Here is a 15,814-nt window from a genome sequence, read left to right as displayed (position 1 = left end):
GTTACTTGCAAAATGCTTGAAAACAAATTCAATTTGAATTTATTTTGAGTATTTAATTTAATTTGTATTTAATATTTATTTGTTTTGTCAACAATAACACCATTAATTAAATTCGGTCTGGGTTCAATAAAACTAGCTAATTGCGGCCAATTAAAATGTGGCCTAATAATACAGGTTTTTATGACCAAATGCATATATGAAAGTAATTACTTGCTGCCGCTTAGAAAACCATTAAAAATATACATTCAAAACTAAACACGCGACAAGTTTACTTAGCAAGTAATAATAGTTAATTATAGAATATAATAAAATTAGTTAATTTCGCAACTAAATTAACTGTTTCTTGGCAGATTTAAAAAGCATATTTAATGTTTGTCCAGCAAACAATTTAAGTTATTTTCGCCACGCTTCATTTGGCTTGAACCAAGTTCACTTTGTCGGCTCATTCGCTCATTTCTTCAATCAATTCCAATGCCGCCTGTCAATTTTTTTGGGGTAATTTTTCACATTTATGACGCTCGCATTCTTGATTAATTGTATCGCTTCGAGTATTTTGTTGGGCAATTTAATGGTGTGTGAGTGTTTTGGAGAAGTTATTTCATTGGTTTGGGTGTGTGCTAAGGCAATTTATTAGCGCCTGAGCCAAGTGAACTGGTTGGGGACTGTGGTGTGTGATAAGACCTCAGCTTAAACGGGGATTGAAAAAAGATTTAAGCAGGAAACGAAAGAAGAATTTAAAGTGGTTTCAGTTATGGCAATTGGCAGACAGAAGAACTAAATAATTATAGTTATATACTTTAATTACTAACTGCTATTTGATACTGCTTCCTAGTTTGCCAAGCATAAGCTGTAACATTAGCTATGGATTTATGTCGCTTTTTAGAGAATTTTGAGAAATATTTACGAAGGAATCAAATGAAGAATTTACATAAAAACGTGGCTCAACATAGACATAATTAAATACAATTAAATATTATTTAATATTTTGCATTTGATACTGTTTCCTAGTCTGAAAAACCTAAGCTGTAACGTAAGCTATGGATTTATGTGACTTTCATAGCCACAACCACTTCTTGGCCATTCCTGTTGTGCTTGTGCTTGTGTTGGTTCCCCATAAAAAGCTCTTGAAAGCACAGAGAGAACCGTTGCTAACCGCACAAGAGCTCAAACTGGCCTAAGCTCTGAGCTCTGAGCTCAATGCTCATGGCTTTGTCTAGTGTATCTGCGAGATATCTTGTGTGTGTGAGTGTGGAGTACTGTGTGTGTTGTTGTTGTTGCTGCTGCTGTTGCTGGTTGTTGGGTACCTGTCCTTTAGCGCATGCGCCGCTGACTCGTTGGTGAAGTTTTGCGGCGACTGCGCTGCCTCCCGTTGGTGTTGGACGTTGTGCTGTGGTATGAAAAAGGTTTTCCTCGACCAATATGCGCGGCGGTATATAAAGCGAAATACAACAACTTGGGCGGCTCAGTTGCTGTCGGTTTCAAGCAAATGTTGGCGCACAGCTAAAACGCGAACTCGCAAGACAAGAAAGAAAAAAAAAAAGTAAAAGAGAGAAACACAACTCAACAAGTTGAGTATCAGTTTCAGTTTCAGTCCCGGTTCATTAGATCAATTGAAAGTGATTTTTTGGTGCCATTGTAAGCTGGCTTTTTGGGCTGGGTGCTTTGCCAGCGAAGGTCTTTTGACGTGATTGCAATTAAAGTTTTTAATCGATTCGAAATACCCACGAACAAAGAGCGTTTAACCAACAATATGAAAGTGGTAGGTTCCAAACGTAGGATGTGTGCAAAACCTACACCAAGAAAAAAATAAACTATCTAATTTTCAACTGAATATATTACTAAGAAACGAGCGTGTGCTTTGTGTGTATTTGTGTGGTAAAAGGTCAGAGTTGAGACTAAATGCGTTGTAAGGCAATCTCAAGTGACTTGTTGTTGTTGTTGTTGTTGTTGTAATGATCACTGATCGTTGACTAACAATCTTTCTGCTTGAGAGCTGTCTGTCTGGCTGGCTATGGTTACGTCATGGCATCATAGGCAATGTGCTCTGTACTATGCGAAAATATCGCATAATTTGCTATGCAAATCGAGTGAACCGTTAATTTGCTAGAGCAGCCAGCCAGTCAGTCAGCCAGACAAGTCAGCCAGGCAGCCAGCAAGCCAATTGGCAATTGTGCACCCAATTTGGTAACTGGATTTTCTAACATTATTTATGAGCTGTCACACATGTGTGTGAGTGTGTATCTGCACTCGCATTGTGTACGTAATTGCAGCAGATTCTATGGAAAAAAGTTGCAGGAACTTCAGTTAGAAAAAGTTGCACTAACAAGCGCACTTCAAACTGCGATCCCATTATGCTCTGTCATGTCCCGTTCCCACTTGTCGCCTCCAGTCTTCTACCTCTTCCACTCTCAGCGCGAAAATATCAAAAGGCAACTTTAAAGTCGCAACAGCAATAGCAACAGCACAAGCTAAAGCGAATCCAAATCCACATGCATGTTGGTTCAGTTCACACGCTGCGACTGGTAGCCAACATTTTTCGGACAGTCAATACACAGACACAACAAAAAAGTGGCAACACATTGCAGCCAGGTCCATGTCCAGGCCGACTAAACTGACGTGTGTACGAATCCAAGGCTATGGCATCTGGTAGCTGGCATCTGGTGTATCGCTTATGGTGAGCTGAGCTGGAGGTGAAAGGATTTTCGCAGTTAAAGCCGGCAACGACACATTGCTGCCAGATTGCCTGACAAACTGCGCACAGCTGAAAAGCTCTATAGAATGCTTTTGTCGCTGCTTGGATGTCAGTCATGACATCGAGCAAAAACTCCCTTTGAATCAATTCGAAGTTAAGCGAATTCCCTTGACCATTGCTCCATTTTGAATTGGCGGTGCAGAAGTCTCTAGCATCATGCGGCATGTCAACCGCAGGCATCCGCATGCCATAACATAGAATAAAATTGCGCTGGTTGACTACGAAATACCCTATATTTATAAAGTAGGTTTAGCAATAAGTATAGTTATTATACTCAAATTTCTGTGTAGTAAGAATTTTTAATAATTTTAGAAATTTTTATGCAGAATTATTACTCAAAGTAGAATAATATAAATAATAATAATAGAAAATCAATGAAACTATTTTTAAACTTTTAATAACAGATCTGAAAGAAACCCAAAAAAATGTCTGTGAAGCGAATTTTAAATTAAGTAAATTTGGCTACATTTTGTAACAACAATAATGAATGACAAATTTTAATCTTACATAGAACTTAATTGAAATAGGATACTTCTTAAATCAATTTATGGATTTCTTAAAAAAAAACCTTCTCAGTTGTATTATATTGTATAAACCTTTAATATTTTCTATTTGAAATACTTTCTAACTATTGTTATAAAAACTTAGAATACCTTTGTTAAGCGCTCATTATTTGAAAGGGTATATGTGAAACTCCATTTGTTGAGGACTCGATGCGCTTGTCAAGCTGTCGACCAACTGCCAAATCTTGAGCTTAACCCGTACGAGCATTGTAATTTCCTCAGCATTTGCCAAGTACAAGCGCACAAGTCGAGAGGCATCTTTCAGATGCTTGCAACATACTCGACGAACACACGAGTATCTCACATTGGCATGTGTGGGAAATTCGCTTTCTTGCTTCTATTTCTCTTTTTTGTGTTTTTGTTTTTGGTTTTTTGCGGAATTCGGTTTGCATGTTTCCCCCACAACTCACATAATTTGTGTGTGTGGCACACCAGTAGTGAATTTATTCAACCACATCGAAGCGCAGCGCGATGTGTGGGAGCTTGAATAGAAATGAGTAATTCATGCATTTCATGCATTTCTCTCTAGTGTAGAAATGGATATTCAATTAAATTTTCTGCCCAGCTGTTGTATTGAATATGGCCATCATTTTTGCCGCACCTCTTGCGCGGCAAATCGCATGTCTCTCTACCTCTGGGTTTATGCAACATTTGCAACATGTCTCTGGTCGTATCTAGCCGACGCCATCGGTTCCTGCTTGGCATTGGAGGGCGTCCAGTGCCGCTAAATGACAACTTGCCCAACTGGCCAATGGCCAATTGCCAATTGTTCGATGTCATTGGCCAACAAAAGTGAAAGGTAGACAGCTCTGAGAGTCTTGTAGACTTGTCAAGCGATCGTCGGCGCGTCGACTTTGCTGTCATCTTGCCGCGCATTCTTGTAATGCACTGCCAAGGTGTTCCGCCTGGCAATTAGCAAACCGGTTGCCATTTCAGTTCTCATTCTCAATTTCAATCCATTTAAATTTCGATTTGCAGCTCGAGCGTTTACTGTTGATTGGCTGTCTGTTTGGCGGTCTCGTTAATGCACAGGATTATCAAGACTATCAGCCGAGTGCCCCACGAGCAGCACCACATCGATTGCAGTCCCAGGCACAGGAGGAAAACCGTCCCACGCCCGTGCCCATTCTTAAGCAGATCAACAAGTGAGTTAACAGATAGTCAGTACTTTATCTTGACTAACTCTTTCTTTGCGCTAGACACAACGAAGATGGCTCCTATACTTATGGCTATGAGGGTGCCGATGGCTCCTTCAAGATCGAAACAAAACTGGCCACCGGTGAAGTGAAGGGCAAATACGGCTATGTGGATGCCGATGGCAAGGTGCGTGTTGTCGAGTATGGCGCCAACAAGTATGGCTTCCAGCCATCGGGCGAGGGCATCACTGTTGCTCCCCCCACGCTGGTCGATGAGTCCACCAAGGAGGAGCCCGACTATGAAGATGAGCCCCAGCAACGCCCGCAGCGTCCCTACGTAAGAGATTTGCATTTGAACCTTCACTTCCTTGACCTTTGTTTAACTGTGTCTTCTTCCACAGCGAGTTCAGCGTCCCCAGCAACAGGCGCGCCCGCAACCAGCTCCTTTGCCACCTCGACCACAGCCACAACCACAACCGCAACCACAGTATGTGCAGTACGAAGAGGAGGAAGCGGAGCCACCACGTCGTCCTCAGTATGTACCGCAAGCACAGCCCTCGTTGGGTCCAGCGCCACCACGTCTGCAAGTGCCTGGGGCACAGCGTTCCACTGATGTGCTTTACTCCCCACAGCAGCGTCCCTCGCGCCCCGAGCCCGATTACTCGCAATCGCAAAGCTTTGGCGAGGGTCCCTCAAATGTGCGCATCTCACGTCCCGTCTATGCCTTGCCACCCGCCTCGCCGGCGCCCAGCAGCGCACGTGCTCAGGGCTTCTTGGCACCCGCTTCTGGTGGTCGCCCGCTGCTCGAGCCAGTGCACTTTGGCCCCACCCAGGCGCCATTGGCACAGCCAGTGCAGCAGAGCATTCCACAGCAACAACAGCAGCCACAGTCGAGCTATCAGCCACGTGCTCAGGGACGTGCTGGGGGCAGTGGCAGCCTGCTGGATCAGCTGGCGCGTGATTATGCTCTGCCCCAGGGCAATGCTCAGCCGTTGCACGACATCACCTTTGGCTATTACTAGAGGTGGACTGAGGAACTGGTAGTGGGTAGTTAGTGCGGCTCATTTAGCCGTCTCTTTGAGTCAGGTGCATACAACGATAAATCGATGTCGATAATCGCTAATCGATAATCGATACATTCGCATAGTTCCCCCCTTACTCCCAATTTCGTTCCAACTATTCTGCATTCGCCAGTGATTCCTTTTAGAATTCATTAATCTATAATCTCTGTATTGTATGTGTATTCCATTCGTAAGATTTTGTGGTCGAAGTTTTATGATTAAATAAAAGAAAAACAACCAATTTTTGTCCTAATTTAACGTGCATTTTTATTTACATTTATAAGATTGTACTGTCTGTCAAATGTTATACCATAATTCCTCATGTAGACGAATACTGAAAGGTTTGGTTTTAATATTATTTATCCAAGAATAAGTTTTTGTGGTACCTATTTTGTGAGTAAGTACTATTCAGCTTCAATTTCATGTTAGAAAGAAATATTGTGGTTTGCTATAGTAAATTATAAAATGCGACGTAGATTTTGTACAAATTTATAAGATTTCATTCTAGAATTGTTAAAATAGATTTATTTGTAACGAAATTGCCGTTGTAGCTTACGAATTCAAATGTTTCGTTAAGTTTTGATTCAACGAAGGCTGGCAGCTTTTGCAAGCAAGCCGCCAATTTGTGTAGCATACTTTTAGGCTGAATGAAGAAATAAAACGATGCAGTTTGTATATTTGTTAAACGTTTATTTATTTAATTTAAATACTTATATATTAAAGAGTATATTTGTATGTAGTTTCTGCCAATCGAAAAGTGTCAGGTGTTCAATTTCAGGTGTTGCATTGCAGTGTTGGAAGTTGACAGTCGTCTGAGCTGGAGATGAAATGTGAGTGGTGTGTTTGTGTGTGTGTTTTCGGGGGAAAAGAAGAACGTTGACTAAATCTAAAGAAGTGAAAGTGCGGTTAACTGGTAAAGTGGGCGTGGTCCACAGTTACTGCCCGGGCAGGTGAAAGGGCTGGAAGAGCTGGGTCCTCTTGGCGACTATTGCAGGTAGACTGTAAAGAGAGTGTCAGGTCAGATGTGATCGATACGAGATGATTATGCTTCATAGCCAGTTTCCAGTTGGACAAAGGTGATAGTGGGAAGAGGAGAGTGTGGAGGGTGATGCGGTGGTTTCGATACATAAAAGCAGTGCAAACAGAGTGTAGAGCATGGTGCCAAAAGTATGCATGCCGTGCGATTTTTTTTTCAAACTCCTTTATTGCCTCTCGCGTGGCGAGTTCAATAAATTATGTTGCATAAGGATCAGGACATAAATAAGTTAGGTTACGAAGAAACTATATAGATAAATGCTGCATATGACTTAGAGGACTATAAATAGACTACAATATTGTATAACACCCGCCCAGTGCCCAGACAATGCCTAAACTTCCATCAGGCGATTGAACATCAGCGGATCCTGAATCTCGTAGTCCAGTGCCCGCGACACGCGTGAGCTGCCAGTCCGACCTGGTCGCATGACCACATGTCGACGCACCTTATAGCTGCCACCATAATGCGGTCTAGGTGGCTGTGGTGGTGGCGGACCAGCTGACGATGGTGGTGCGCTGTAAATATACTTGGATTTCTGCACCACTGGCGGCAGGAATTGGAATGGTGCCACCTTTTGCACCTGCTTCTCGATGGCATAGGTCACGGGGCCACTGTTGCTCGGTCCGGGTCCCTTGCGCTTGGCCACCTCCAAGGCGGCAATAATGGGTGACAGATCCTTGAGCGCATTGTTCTTGTTGGCATGATAGTTGTCCACGCGATAATCGTTGGCGGGCGCTGTGGCCGCTGGTGCAGGTGGCTGATAATCGTAGCCCTCATTGGGATGCTTCTGTATGTAGGCTTCCTCAGGTGTCTGCGGCCGTTTGGCCATCTGATGATAGGCATCTGCAGCGCCTTGATTATTAACCACCTTGGGCACGTACGCTGCTGTAATGGACTCGGTGTGGGACAAGGATTCCAGTGTGCCGAGATTGTGAGGCAGTGGAACACCGTAGCTATTGTAGATGTCGGCCTGTTCAATGTTATTGTTGCCCGCATTCGTATCCAGTGCGACAGTCTTCGAGGCGGTGTACTCCGTCTTGCCGTTGGGCAGCAGACTGAGAATCTCCTGCAGCTGGAGCGCTGCCTTGCGTGCCTCTTCGTCGGTCAGTTTCTTGTGGCGTCCGTAGACATTGAAGTCGTCGGTGCCGGCGGTGGCCACTGTGCCACAGTCATTGATGTTGTGTATAGGTATTTTTTGTGGTATGTTTTACAAGTGTGTTGTTGTTGTGGTGGTGGTGGTTGTTGTTGTTGTGGTTGTATGTATGCAATGAGTGAGATTTCATTAGATTTACCAATTAAATATTTATGTTGCATCGTTAAAGTTTCTATTTACAATTTTGCCAATGTTTTGTCAGTGTAATGTGAGTGTGAGTGTGTGTGAGAAAATGTGTATGAGATGAGCTTGAGCTTGGCTTGTTGTTTGTACACATGTCGTATGATTGTTTTTTTCTTTGATAAAAGTTACTTTGTAAATTATTGTATTTCCATTTTTGCTGCTGCTCATGAAATGATCCAGGTTTTAGTCGCAGAGTATTTGAAATTAGTTTGTAACTGCTTAAAATTAGTAAACATATTAAGTAGATAATTAAAAGTATGCTCGTTATGTTCTTCAGGGTTTCTTTTCACATTTTAGCCATATTTTATTACTATACACAATATTAAGTATGCGACATGTGGCCGCTATTAATGACTCTTGGCAAGTCATTAGAGCTAAGGTTGGGCGCATATACAATGTGTTCATATATACAAGAATTGATGATTATTATTAGCGTATATAATAATATATTTATATGTACATAAAACAATAAAGCATTGCCATTTTTGGATTGCGCAATGCCAGGCAGACATTGTATAATGTCTCGTCGAATGAAATCGAAAGTAAGGCTAGAAGTGTGTCATATAAAGAGACACGTTATGGTCGCCAATGGGTTAACGAGTTGATGCACTGAGTATAATAAGTATGTGACGGGGTGTTAAATGGTTTATGCTTGTATTTACAGTTTGAGCTCGTCGGCTAAATGATGAGCTGACGTTGCTGTTGATGCTTTCACTTTCCTCTCCTCAACTGAGGTTTTGGCGCGGAAGTGAATTCAAGGTGTGAAAGAGGGAGAGGGGAGAGTGTGGGTTAGTGGCGGATGTAATGAGCATTTCTCGTTTTCTTGTTAGCGATGATGTGGCCTTGCCATAAGTAATCATAAAGCTGTATTTATAGGCGATATTTACAGTCTCTTAACTAGACTGAGTGTTGTGTAGTCTACGCACCATCTTGTCCATAGGCCGAAGGCAAGTAGTTGTTCTGCTGCTCCTCGAATGCCGCATGCCCGATGCTGAATGGGGCACCGCCGCCACCGGCGCTCACATAGCTGGCGCCAGCTGGTGGCAGATACTGATGTGTGGCACTGCTAAACGATGGTGGCTTCGATGGTGGGCCATAGTTGGCGTGTCCCGACGGCAGCTCGTACGATGTGATGGCTGCAATGAAGCGAAGAGAGTCAGAGAAAGAGAGGCGACAAGTTGGTGGAGGTTGATTGTTGGAGGAGAGCAACGGTGGTGAGCCAAAGTCAAATAAAAACCAAAATAGGCTAAAGCATTTGCTACGAAGTAAACGGGTTGCCTCTATGAAAAAATGAAAGTGGAAATGCTGTTGCAAGAGGCGGGTCAATGCACGGTTCGCTTCGATTTGCAATTGTCGATGCTCGATGTACGTTGCTCGTTGCTCGCTGTTCGATCGATGGTTGGGCGACTCTTCCGTTGGCTTGGTCAGCTTTCAATGTTATGTTACTTGTTAGTTGGTTATCAAGTGGTTTAATTATTATACTGTACAGTTTTTTGCTAGTTCAACAGCCGTTTGCTTACATAATGACCTTAGTTTTATATTTCACGGTCCACTGCAGAAAGCGAGTGTGTGTGCGTGTGTGTATCTCAGAAGACTAGGAAATTGATGTTTCGCAGCAGCTCGTGGGCATACTCACTCTCTGTGTGGATGACGGGACCTGGCGCCGATTTGCTGCCACTGCCGCCGCTGCTGCCGCCCGACGAGGCGCCGGACAAGGAGCTCAGTTTGGCAAAGGGATGAACGAAACCGCTGCCGCTCGAGTGACTAGTGGAGTAAGTGTGTGTGTTGGCGTGCGCCGAATTGATAATGGATTTGCCCACATCGGTGACCTTGTCGCCACCGGCGGCCACCAGATTGCCGCTAGCACTCAACACATAACCGCTGCCCTTGATCAGTTGACCCTTGAGTGCGGTCACACCGCCAGTGATAGCTTTAACCGCCTGGAAGATGGTGTTGAGTACCGATTTCTTGAACGACCAGGGATCATAGTCCACCGAGTTGCCCTGCAAGTTATGAATTACATTATTATTTAAGACTCTTTTACAAAATCCTTTCGCTTACATGAACGACAATCTCGTGGGATTTGTAGCTGTCGCCGCCACTGCTGCTGCTGCCACCTGAGCTGCCAGAGGCAATGGAAGCGGACGCCTGGCCAATGCTGGACAGCAGACCAGACTTCAGATGCGTCACATAGTCAAAGCTGCCGGATCGCTTGGCAATCTGTGATTCCTTGATGCTCTCTCCCTGATCATTGTCCAGATCTGTGTCCTCCAGCGACAGTGATTTGTCTAACGCATCAGAGCTGCTGCTCGTCGCTGCGGGATAGGCGTGGCACAGCATGGGCAGCGCCCCAAGCAGCAACAGACTCAGGCACAACAACTGCATCAAATGGAAAGAGAGAGAGAGAGAGAAGGTGTCAGTTACGTAATGATATTCATTATAACAACTGCATTCGAAATGTGTCAGTTGCGGATTCGGCAACATCATTTGCTTGCAAACTTAATTTCAATTTGTCAAAAAGTCAGCTTAGGTTGCATCATCGGTGGCATGTGGCAGATATCATACACAGACATACACTCGACTGCACTCGTAATTTACCACTTGGCGTTGCACGCTTTTGGTTTTTACTCGCCACACAAATGCGAGTACTCGTTTCTGTACTCATCTATGTCGCTATGGTCACGGCTCAGTGAATTTTGTTGCAGTTGCCACATGAGGCGTGGGCGTTGTGCCAGTGGCTACGGAACGTTTTACATCTGTTTCATGGGCCATCAAACATTTGCCGCAAATGCTAATTGATTAGACAATGCGAATGAATAACTAATGAATATGCCAATCAAACGTTGAATTACAAGCTGTCAAACTCGATGAGTATTTCCTCGATGGCAATCTATTATTAGCTGTATCAAATCAACAAATTATTTAGTAATAATGCTCGACTCAATTGAGCAATTTTAGTTGCGATTCTTTTGTTTTAGATGGGGTAGACAAGCTGATGAAATATGAGAGGTTCATTGAATTGAATTTAATATTTTTTTCGTAGTTATTTAAATGTCTAAGGCTCAGGAAAATATTTACAAATTCAATTAAGCAATTAGAGTTGCGATTCTTTTGTTTTTTCTGAGACATGAATGAAGCAAATAAACCAAACTCTGACGAAATATGAGAGGTTTATTGAATTGAATTTAATATTTTTTTTTTCATTTGATGGGGCAGAAAATGATGCAGAAATTGAAAATACTTTTGGGCTTAATTGAACTGAATTTAATATTTTTCGTATTGTCATTTAACTGTCTAAGACTCAGGAAAATATTTGCAATTCAATTGTGCAATTATAGTTGCGATTCTCTAGAACAAAGAATCAAGCATGAGCTGACGAAATTAAATAGTTTCTTGTATTTCTGATGGGGCAGAAAATGATGCAGAAATTGAAAATACTGCTGGAATTTATTGAAAAGACTAAGCCTCAAAAAAATATTTACAAATTCATTGGATTCTTTTGTTTTTAGTAAGTCAGAGTATGAAGCAATGATTGAATATATAATTGGGTGTTGTTCAATTGAATTTAACATTTTTTTATAGTAAATTCATGAAAATATTTACAATTGTTGCTGCTCCACTTTTACATTTTTTGATACGAATAAATGCAGTAAAATAATTGTGGTGTTTATTTGCCAATCTCGTTAGCCAAATGATTGAAATATTGTATTTTGATAATTAACTCTTAATAGCAAAATCAAATTTGGGTCGCCAAACGGTTTGTTGTGAAACATTCAATTAGTTACGAGCATACTCGAAGTCGTATTCATACTCAAACTCTCTCGCATGCGAGTGCAAGTTTGTTTTGACAAATGCTTTTTAAATTGCCCTTGCGGAACCGCCCTCTAAAAATGGAATGAAACCTTTTTCTTTCTCAACTCAATGCTGGTGATTTGTACAAACCAAATATGATTTTTGGCAGCCAGGCATTCGACTCGACACATTGCGGTTTGGTGTTTCTTTAAAGCCTAATTGCCGAAGCACTCAGTACTGGCGGCTCACAGCTCACAGCTCACGGCTCAAATAGTTTCGTTTGGCAATCTGCATACAAATGCACAAATTAATTGAATGACTCGGCCAGGGCCTGGTTCGCATAAATGCAAGCTGACTTTGGCTTTGTTGTGTTTGCATTGGCTATTAATTTTTAATTTAATTGCACTATCCAAATTCAATTGTTCAATATATATGATATGTATATAGTTTGTTCCTATGCGTAATTCGTATATTCGCATTCGTATGCAATTAATAAAATTCCAATCTACAGCAAACATTTCATAACTGTGCGCAAATAAACGCAAATTACTTTTGGTTTTTCCACTGTCTGTTAATTATAATTGTGCTTTACTACATTTTTTTTTGCTTCTGCAGTCTGTCGTCTGTTTGGCTAACCTAATTGAATTGGTTCAAAATGGTATATTGAACCATCAACCATCAACTATCAGACATCAGGCATCTGTGCTGTCCAATTTACTGACACTACGACCTCATTTGTTCACCACATCCCCATCCCATGCTCAGAGAGCTGTGCACTGTCATCATCGTCAGTCCGGCAGCTGAGTGTTAAGCCGAAAGAGAGTGAAAGTATTGCCGGCTTTTAACTCTCCTCAACACATACACACTCACATACGAAAAGAGACGTATTTATTATTTGTGGTTTCTGTCAGCAGCGAACATTTAATTTGCATGTTGCTCAATGCTGAACACAATACGAAATACATATTTATTTAAGCTATGCTCACGTCGCTCATGTCGTTGAAATAATTGCGGTAGGTTCAGCATGTGCGCAAGTATACCCTACGAAACAATTATGAGAAGGTGAGAAGGGTATCACAACAACAACAACAACAACAACAACAACAACAACAACAACAACAACAACAACAACAACAACAACAACGGCGACAACATCATAATTGCTGGGTCACTTAATTACTTTGCGAAGTGTGTCAGCTGTTCGTGGAGACAATTTTCAACACCTAAAGTTTGTAAATAAAATATAAGTTGACTTATAAAAATTAAGTATCATATTTTCATGAAATATGCAAAGAAAGTTGCTTTCTGTGGAATACTAAATCTTTTTGGAAATTACTTTTACTAAAAAGTTAAGTTTGAAAATATTTAAATTGTTTAGAATCCTTAGGAACTTTGAATGTAAATTTAATATATTAATTTCTTGTTTTACAATTAATTCTTTGCTTGAAGCTGTAAGAGTATTCCTAATTCGTAGGCCTAAAACACAACCGATTCTTTATTATTATTGTATTTCCGTTGTGTCAAGTCTTCGATTTATTGTTACTACGTGCGGTTTAAAGCACCGCATTTGTTTATTTTATCATATTGTTGCTTGGGTTTGCTTTGCGCCACATTTTAGGCAAAAAACATTTCTTTAACAATTTTCGAAAGCCACAAAAAACGAACAATAACAATAGCAAAAGCAAAAGAAACTACAAAGACTAGACCTGATGTCTGACATAATAATTATGCATGACATTTTACCTTCACACTCATTCAAGTGGCCCGAACCGAAGTTTTGCTTTCGATCGTTTCTTGATAATCGTAACATGACATAATCCCATGAACTCTTGCCTCTTGCCTCTTGAGTGAGTGTGATTCACTCGCACTCACACTCACACTCGTACGTATTCGTATTCATTTCGATGCATGCAACGCGGAGTGCACAACCGGCAAACTTGGATTGGGATTTTTGGGTTAGCGATGATAGATGTGATGTAAGCGATAGATGGGCGATAGAAAGATGAGGCAGGAAAAGATGCAGCTCGATTGTTTAGCTAATAAAATTGCCGAAGCGTGGCCATTTGAAACGAGTTTTAGTTTGGTAAGAGAATTGCCTGCACTTGAACTTGTTTGGGCCTCAAATCGCATTGCATAAATTTGCCGAGTCGGGAGCGTGTATTGAGCAGCGAGTGTGTATATGTGTGCTAATTTGGTCATTTGGTTATTAGCACGAAGACTTTCACTGCAGCTAAAGGTTGGGCTTACCTTCATATTTCTGTTGAATTTTTGTTGTAGTTTTGGTAACTTATGGGCTGGGTTTTGTGTCGATTAGCTTAGCTGCTAATCAATGGAACAACCGCGTCACAGTTGTATTTGCTGATAACTATTTGCTGTTGTCTTGGCCAATCGTTGGATCGTTGCAACAACTTTCCACCACACTGTAACAAAAACACTTGCAATTTGGCAGTGGTGACTTGGGTAACGGCTACACAGCACTTCTTAAAATCAGTTCGTTGGCTTTGGGTAGTGAGTATTTCGTAAAAGACAAACACACACGCAATACAACACTCGCATACACTTGCACTGATTTCACTGGCAACACAAACACAACAACAACAACAACAAAACGCGCGCGATTCGCGTCGACTTTCTTTCTGCGCTGTTCGCTTAGCTTTGCCTTCGTTTGCTGTCTCTTTCTCTCTCACTCGCTTGTCTGTGATGTTGTGTTGTGGTGTATTGTATTCGTATATATCTCTGATTTTGTGGCGATGGAGGTGGCTCCTCGGCGACGACTGCGTTCGAACTGTTGTCGAAAATGCCACCGTATGGCTCTTTTAAAGAAATTTGCTGAGAGCGCACGTTCGCCTGCATTTGGCTTGTTTTGTTTTTGGTTTTGTTATTGCTGTTGCTGTTGCTCTTCGAGGCGCTGCGAAGAGTCGCTCCAAACACAAACGATCGCTCCATTACGAGACATTACATTTTTGGCAGCAGCAGCAGCAGCATCAGTAGCGACATTTGGCTTCTCTCAGCGTGAGCTTGGCCCATATGCGTCGGGGGCCAAAGCCAGCCAGCCAGCCAGCCAACGAGAGCGACAGCGAGTGTGAGGGCCACGAAGGGGGCACGAGGGTGTTTGAAGTTGTTGTGCGTGAGTCGTTGAGTTCAATGCGTTGCTCTGCGCTGTGGTCGCATTTGCAACATAAAAGTGCAGTTGGTTCATTAAGTTTGTTTAAAACGTGTTTAATTGAAAATTTATGGTGATTGCGTTTTACTTTGCGTCCACTTGTGTTGACTTGTAACAAAACAAAAGACTTAGGCAACGAACTTGATGCACCTTGCATTTTGCCGCTTAACACAAATGTCAAAGCTGTCAAAACATATTGATTTTTTTTTATAATTTAGAAACTGCAAATAATTTCAAATAGTCCTTATCTTCTAAAATTTTTGCTTGAAGATAAGACAATTTTCAAAATCATTTTGTTTTGTTGTATTTACATTATATTAATTTTCCATATTTATGCTTAAGTATAATAGAATTATTTGGAAATTTAATTTTCAATTTATAAAATGCAAATAAATTTGTGTCCAAATTTTTTTTTTTTTTTGCTGCAGATTATACGTATATATGTTAGCTTACAATGATATTATTTCTAAAACTATTTTGTTCTATTTTGCTTTGTTGTATTTATTTATGTTTTCCTTATATCCATGTTTAATAATAATACATATTTATTTACAACATATATTATATGTATAATTCTCAATTCTCAATTAAATAAATTAATGGATGATTTTTTATATAAGCTACTGGTTACAATATTTGAGAATAAAAACAATTAGAAATTGAATCTTATTGTGTTTAATGTTCATTTACGAAATTTATACATAATTGGGTATTATATAATTATAATCATATAATTTCCAATAACATTTTCAACATGCCTCTGAGTTAAGAGTCTAGAATTTTAATGTTTCGACTCCTATCGAAATTCGGCTTGCATTTTCACTGCTGGGCCATTAAACTCACTGAACTTTTATGCGCGTTCCCATTGCGCAGCCAGCCTTGACCCATGTCGTCGCATCGCAATGCGCCCCTCAGGCTCAACTGAACCTTAAAGTGCAAGGTGCGAGCGTAAAACTGGAGTTCAGGGCATCATTA

The 15,814-nt window shown here is 41.3% G+C and overlaps 2 protein-coding genes across 4 annotated transcripts; one reads left to right on the top strand and one right to left on the bottom strand.

The window, feature by feature from the left end:
* The first annotated feature begins 1,468 nt into the window (after positions 1 to 1,468).
* LOC132787004 (uncharacterized) lies at positions 1,469 to 5,765 on the top strand. Its single transcript, XM_060793833.1, has 4 exons — positions 1,469 to 1,759; positions 4,294 to 4,460; positions 4,515 to 4,788; positions 4,853 to 5,765. Exons 1-4 carry the CDS (start codon positions 1,751 to 1,753, stop codon positions 5,471 to 5,473), a joined length of 1,071 nt encoding a protein of 356 aa, XP_060649816.1. The 5' UTR covers positions 1,469 to 1,750; the 3' UTR covers positions 5,474 to 5,765.
* Positions 5,766 to 6,190: 425 nt separating this feature from the next.
* Positions 6,191 to 14,451, bottom strand: LOC132787024 (uncharacterized). Of its 3 annotated transcripts, none has more exons than XM_060793862.1 (5): positions 13,924 to 14,451; positions 9,946 to 10,263; positions 9,521 to 9,887; positions 8,811 to 9,020; positions 6,191 to 7,706 (listed from the first exon to the last, which is right to left on the bottom strand). In XM_060793862.1, exons 1-5 carry the CDS (start codon positions 13,927 to 13,929, stop codon positions 6,880 to 6,882), a joined length of 1,728 nt encoding a protein of 575 aa, XP_060649845.1. In that variant the 5' UTR covers positions 13,930 to 14,451; the 3' UTR covers positions 6,191 to 6,879. The 3 variants fall into 3 exon arrangements, with proteins under 3 accessions (XP_060649845.1, XP_060649846.1, XP_060649847.1); XM_060793864.1 differs by having other exon boundaries at positions 6,202 to 6,511; XM_060793863.1 differs by lacking the exon at positions 13,924 to 14,451 and having other exon boundaries at positions 9,946 to 10,269.
* Between the last annotated feature and the right edge of the window lie 1,363 nt (positions 14,452 to 15,814).

Source organism: Drosophila nasuta, chromosome 2R, assembly GCF_023558535.2.
Source record: "Drosophila nasuta strain 15112-1781.00 chromosome 2R, ASM2355853v1, whole genome shotgun sequence".
In the NCBI taxonomy this organism is placed as follows: domain Eukaryota; kingdom Metazoa; phylum Arthropoda; class Insecta; order Diptera; family Drosophilidae; genus Drosophila; species Drosophila nasuta.
The sequence above is the reverse complement of the archived record's forward strand: the minus strand, read 5'-3'. Positions and strand labels throughout refer to the sequence as shown.

Bases quoted from the DNA above. Each gene is read 5' to 3' on its own strand.
- LOC132787004 (XM_060793833.1), top strand. The intron at 4,461-4,514 runs GTGAGTTAACAG...TCTTTGCGCTAG, and splicing joins ATTCTTAAGCAGATCAACAA to ACACAACGAAGATGGCTCCT. The intron at 4,789-4,852 runs GTAAGAGATTTG...CTTCTTCCACAG, and splicing joins AACGCCCGCAGCGTCCCTAC to CGAGTTCAGCGTCCCCAGCA.
- LOC132787024 (XM_060793862.1), bottom strand. The intron at 9,021-9,520 runs GTGAGTATGCCC...GCTTCATTGCAG, and splicing joins TCCCGTCATCCACACAGAGA to CCATCACATCGTACGAGCTG. The intron at 7,707-8,810 runs GTGCGTAGACTA...ACTGTGGCACAG, and splicing joins TTCGGCCTATGGACAAGATG to TGGCCACCGCCGGCACCGAC.